This window comes from Amblyomma americanum, chromosome 8, assembly GCF_052857255.1.
Source record: "Amblyomma americanum isolate KBUSLIRL-KWMA chromosome 8, ASM5285725v1, whole genome shotgun sequence".
Taxonomy (NCBI): domain Eukaryota; kingdom Metazoa; phylum Arthropoda; class Arachnida; order Ixodida; family Ixodidae; genus Amblyomma; species Amblyomma americanum.
Window position 1 is genome coordinate 89,840,728 of NC_135504.1, and position 6,222 is coordinate 89,846,949.

Below are 6,222 nucleotides of genomic sequence, written 5' to 3' on the forward strand. Positions count from 1 at the left end.
CCTTACGTGCCCCTTTCTTATCGCCTCTTCAACCATCTGCATAATCTCAGCCATCCCGGCATACGCGCCTCTACACGCCTCGTGGCCGACCGCTATGTCTGGCCCTCCATGCACCGTGATTGCCGCACCTGGGCGCGCTCCTGCATTCAATGCCAGCGCGCTGAAGTCACGAGGCATGTCACTTCACCGCTCGGAGCATTCCCCCAGCCCTCTGGACAGTTTCAGCACGTCCACCTTGATATCATAAGGCTCTTTCCTCCAGCTGAACCTTATCGCTACTGCCTCACCACCATCGATCGGTATTCTCGATGGCCTGAGGCATGGCCCCTCGAGGGAATCACCGCGGACGGCGTCACCTCGGCCTTCTTTGCCGGCTGGATTGCTCGTTTCGGGCCCCTCGCCGCTTCACCACCGACCAGGGACGACAGTTCGAATCGAACCTTTTCAGGCTCCTCGGGCTGACCATCGGGTTCGAGCGCTCGAGGACCACCAGCTACCACCTGTGTGCCAACGGGATGATCGAGCGTTTCCACCGTCAGTTCAAAGCAGCCATCATGTGCCATCCGGACTCAACCTGTCTCGAAGCCATCCCAGCCGTCGCCCTAGGTATTCGCGCCACCTTCAAGCCGGACATTCAGGCTACATCCGCAGAGCTCGTCTACGGGGAACCACTCCGTCTCCCAAGCGAATTTCTTGCTGCACCGACATCCAACAATGAGATATCAGATCCCACCGATTTCGTTGCCCGGCTCCGACGCTCCATCGCTGCCCTCCGCCCGCCACCTGCATCACACCACCGCAAGACTGCCCCTTTCGTCTTCAAGGATCTGGCACTGAGCACGCACACTTTTCTCGACGACGACACCGTCCGCAGGCCTTTCCAGCCACCTTAAAGCGGACTCTACTCAGTTGTCCGTCGAGACGACAAAACCTTCACCCTGCGTGTTAACGGGAACGACGTCCGCGTCTCTATCGACCGGCTGAATCGAGCCTAGATAGATTCCGCCGAACCAGGAAATACCAAAAAAAGACGAACTGCGCAACAAGAACACGGACGAAAGGGAGGCAGACACACACTAACGCAGACTTACAACTTTACTAAAGGAAGGAATACAAGGCAAATATATATAGCGATCCCAACGCACTTCAAATCTGATCAATATGGCACGTGACAATCTGCCCAGGCGATAAACAGACCACACAAGAACCAACGCTTACAAGACAATCTTATACCGGGCCGGCCCTTTCTATGAAAACAAAAAGCAAAGGAACGCTTAGCGACAGTGCACTCTTGAGAATTACGCGTTCTCCAAAGTAAGAAAATTCAAAACAAAACCACACCACTGTAGCCATCTGATACCACTGAAGCTCGAACCGCTTGCAAGCGCAGGTGCTGACACCAAAACCAAGAGACGAAGCACACCCCCTTTTGAAAGCAAACAAAACGGGAAACAAGAACAACCACATCGGTTATCGTCAAAATCAAAAAAACAAAAAAAAAACAAAAAAACAAAAAACCAGTGAAAAAAGGCACCAGGTCAAAAGGGTAAAAACACCAAGAATCAGCTCAAGAAGCTACGTCACAAAAACAGTGAAAATAGGCACCAAGTCATTTAAAAAACAAAAAGATGAAAGACGGGACAACAGTTTAAGACAACAACGGTTTTAAAAAAGGGGGAGGGGTGAATGAAATCCGAAGCGTAGGAAAACATCTCAAACCATGACAGAACCGAAACAAAACTGAGATCACTAATCAAATGAACAACGAAAGCATCAAACGCAATCAGGAGGCACTGCTCAATCACCAGGGCACAAACAGGCCACTAGGCTACACATGCCCCCGCAAAAACGAAAATTCTTTGGATGATAAGGAAATGGAAGCCTTGCTAATACAGTTGTCCGTGGTGCCGATGTAAAAAGTTTCGACGACGAGACGCTCCCATTTGTCATTCAATCTGGCCAGAAATTCCGTCTTTTCGAACCATGGTACACAGTCCCGTTGCTTCATTTTTGTGCAGTCCGCACAATGCTTAGCCAAAAACCCTCCATCGTTGTTTGCCACGCTCAACCGGTGCTCCCTTGCTCTTTCATTAAAGCATCTGCCGGTTTGGCCTATGTAGACTTTTCCGCAACTAAGGGGAATGCGGTAAACAACGCCGGAAACGCAATCTTTGAACTTCCTTAGATGTTTGATTTTGCAAGGGGTCTTCTTAGTGTTCTTCATCATCACGCACACCTTGGACAGTCTGCATGGAGCCGAGAAGACAACGTTGACGCCTCCTTTTCTCGCCACTTTCTTGATGTTGTGCGAGAATTTGTGGATGTATGGAATGACATGGGCCTTCTTTTGCTCGGCGTCTACTTTGTCTTTGCGTTCTCTCTTAATTTTTTGAAGCACATTTTCACACACACTCGAAATGACGTGCGGAGGGTATCCAGCTGCTTGCAAACGCTGAAGCTGGTACTGGAAGCTCTCTTGGACTTTGTGGTCACAGGACTTTTTTAGGGCCGACTCAACACATAGGGAAATGATGCCTCGCTTGACCAACTTCGAATGGGCACTAGTGTAGGGAAGCAAAGCCTTTTTTGACCTGGGTTTGAAGGACCAGCACACACGCTGTTTGTCAAAGTGCAGATCTAAATCCAGGAACTGAAGATGACCGTCAAGCGGTAGCTCACTGGTAAACCGGAGCCCGAAAGATTCAGATGAAAATGCCGAGAGGATCTTTGAGGCCAAATCCTGAAGATTGCCGTCCCCCGGTGGGGTCAGGAAGATTAGGTAGTCATCGACGTACCTGCACACGCGGGTGACAGCCATCCCTCGCAGCTTTTCTTGAAGACGTCGGTCAAAGGATGACCCCTCCCCCTTTTTTAAAACCGTTGTTGTCTTAAACTGTTGTCCCGTCTTTCATCTTTTTGTTTTTTAAATGACTTGGTGCCTATTTTCACTGTTTTTGTGACGTAGCTTCTTGAGCTGATTCTTGGTGTTTTTACCCTTTTGACCTGGTGCCTTTTTTCACTGTTTTTTTTTTGTTTTTTTGGTTTTTTTGGTTTTGACGATAACCGATGTGGTTGTTCTTGTTTCCCGTTTTGTTTGCTTTCAAAAGGGGGTGTGCTTCGTCTCTTGGTTTTGGTGTCAGCACCTGCGCTTGCAAGCGGTTCGAGCTTCAGTGGTATCAGATGGCTACAGTGGTGTGGTTTTGTTTTGAATTTTCTTACTTTGGAGAACGCGTAATTCTCAAGAGTGCACTGTCGCTAAGCGTTCCTTTGCTTTTTGTTTTCATAGAAAGGGCCGGCCCGGTATAAGATTATCTTGTAAGCGTTGGTTCTTGTGTGGTCTGTTTATCGCCTGGGCAGATTGTCACGTGCCATATTGATCAGATTTGAAGTGCGTTGGGATCGCTATATATATTTGCCTTGTATTCCTTCCTTTAGTAAAGTTGTAAGTCTGCGTTAGTGTGTGTCTGCCTCCCTTTCGTCCGTGTTCTTGTTGCGCAGTTCGTCTTTTTTTTTTGCATTATGATCAACCAACTAGCCCGACAAGTCCTGCAGAAAATACCAGTGCACCCACAGGCGTCCATCCACGACCCCCAACATCGCAGCCTGCTTCTGTAACTACACGCTATGGACGTCGGCTACGCTTTACAGATCTTTACAAGCCCTCAGGGCTATCCACTCCGCGGGGGGGTGATGTACCGACACACTGCGCACATTTACACGCAGCCTCCTACTTTTTATCATCCGGCCCAGCGTAACACTGCCACACGCTGGACTGCATTACCGATAAATCACAGCGCCACCGCTACGTCATCCGAGGCATGCGTCACCGACAGTGGCTACAAAAACAGGCTGCCCGGTCAGGAAGAGGGCTTCTTTCCTTCCGCTACCGAGACGAGACGAGCGAAGCGTTGGTATGCTCGTTCGCTGCCATCGCTAATCGAGTAAACAGTTGTTACGTTTTAATTTGGGATTCGTCCTTCAGCAGAAACGACATCCCACACACTCAACATACAAGTAGTATTGCAGCTAATATAGCAGAAACATGAGTTATACCTTACGTTATATTTGATATCTCTATCGTTTCTGATGAATTATCAGTTGTATTTCTATTCATTTCGCTGAATTTCTACGTTCAATGCTTGACGAAAACCTTCGCCTGCTCAAATCAAGATTTGAGTTTTTGGCATCGGTCTCAAAAAGAAAATTTAAGAATACAGGAATGGTCTATCTCCGAAAAGGCTTCACAGTGTGCATAAATAGCCAGAAACTACAAAACGTGCGCAAAATTACGGAAAACGCAAAATAAATTTGTGTAAGGGGTGAAAGCAGGAATTCACAACATCAGAATACGTTTGATACGCAAAATAACAAAATGCACATAACGCAACTATGTGTAATTAGAACTCTGTTAGCTGACGCCGTTTTCTCACAAGAAACCTTGTGAAAAATAATGTGCTACTAGAGACTTATTACGCGAGGAATTAATGGCCTTCCATAGACGGAGTAGTGGCATGTTTTTATCCGTTTTCCTGCGTTATCACAGTGACGGCGGTGGAAGATTGCGGGGGATGGCTGAAAGTAACCGTGGAGTGCTGGGCGATGACGCAGCTTATGAAATAATGGTAGACGAGCTGGCATTACCGCTGTGCACGCTGTTTTATTCCTATGACGCTGGTGAAACATGCATAATCTAAAACTATGAAGCGAACAGTACTGATTTGCAGGAACTTAATGTTGTTTATGACACATAATCGATAAGAATTCCACATGGCGGAAGCGTACTCAGTTTTTGGGCGGATCAGTCGGACATAAAGAAATTTCTCGAAGGTGCGAAAGTGCGCGATCAAGGTCACGCCTAAGAAGACTGACTGCGCGGTTCGCTGATGTTGAAGGCAGAATTTACGGAATTTTTTTATGATATACTCCAATGTAATCTTAGATGCTTTATTTTAGTAGGATGCTTTATTTTAGACACCTAATTTTAGTACGAAGTTTTCTTCTTTCTAGTTCACGGTTAGACATTCGGATACATAGGTGCGGTATTCGCTTCCGGCCGCTAAATAATTTATTGAATTTCATCAACCGAGCCACAGTTTTATTTTTAGGTTCAATTTCGCTTTCATCAACCGAACCGAACCATGGTGTGTAGTCGGACTTTAGGTCACGTGAGGCACAAAAAAAACTGTAATACAAACGCTGATACATAGTTTTAACTCACTACAACACTTAGACCAATCTACTTCAGGAGCTGTAAAGAGAACGAACGATATATAGGCAGCAATATTGTCGGTTATTTCCTGCCTCACGTGACCTGAGCAACCAAATGACACAGCCATTGTTAAGTTGATGAAACCGGAACCGAAACAGATTCAAGAAGAAATTCGTTTATAATTAATTTGGCAGTCGTGGGTGACTATCAAGGGGTGCTTCAATTAAAATAACGCATAAAATTTGCTGTCTATAGTCCTTTAACTTTATAAAGACAAACGTTATAAGAGCGCTTGGACCATTTTGTGTCGAGTCAGCCGTAGTGGGCGGCCGGCATGATTTTAATTAAGTCCCACGCGTCAGCGACAGCCATAGTTACGGAAAAGTCTGCAGCGAGCAAGCCAAAGTGGAAGATATTTTCGCTTGGCCAACAGCCATCCGTTCACCACAGTGCCAATGGCAGGAGTGCCGGGCTTCGGCGGCTCACGTGAACCTGTCTGTTCGGCGGAAGCGTGCGCATAAGTATTGTTCTGCCTTTAAAAATGTATTTTTCTCTCTCTCTCTCTGCCGTCACGGACTCGAGCCAACACAAGCTGCAGCATCCCGCAGGCTTCGTCGTATACTGTGCGGGTGCCACAGTTGCTCCGGCAGGTCTGCGGACATCTAGCTTCCAGAGGACCCAGATTTTTTCACTTATTCCGCAACGTGTCTGGTTGTGGCGGTAAAGAATCGAGATCACAGCTAGGAGTTGGGGAGCACGCGGTTGGCTCCGCAATCTCCTCTGACGGTTCCAAATCTTTTGCTTCTCCAGCTGTCCCTGTTTTGTGTCCTCGCGCGAATGTGGCAAAAGGGAGGGTAGAGAAATGCTACCCCGCACTTAACGAGCCCGTGAAGTGGTCCAAGACAGGACAAAATTGCCCCTTCGAATTCAAACTTTCTCTGTGGTAAATTGGTGTATGAATCTTCAAAACTTCAGGAGTTCTGTCTCTTCACGGGCTCACGCCAATGATAATT

At 47.2% G+C, this 6,222-nt stretch overlaps 1 protein-coding gene across 1 annotated transcript; it reads left to right on the forward strand.

The window, feature by feature from the left end:
* The first annotated feature begins 320 nt into the window (after positions 1 to 320).
* LOC144102599 (uncharacterized) lies at positions 321 to 893 on the forward strand. Its single transcript, XM_077635827.1, has one exon. It carries the CDS (start codon positions 321 to 323, stop codon positions 891 to 893), a length of 573 nt encoding a protein of 190 aa, XP_077491953.1.
* The last annotated feature ends 5,329 nt before the right edge of the window (positions 894 to 6,222 follow it).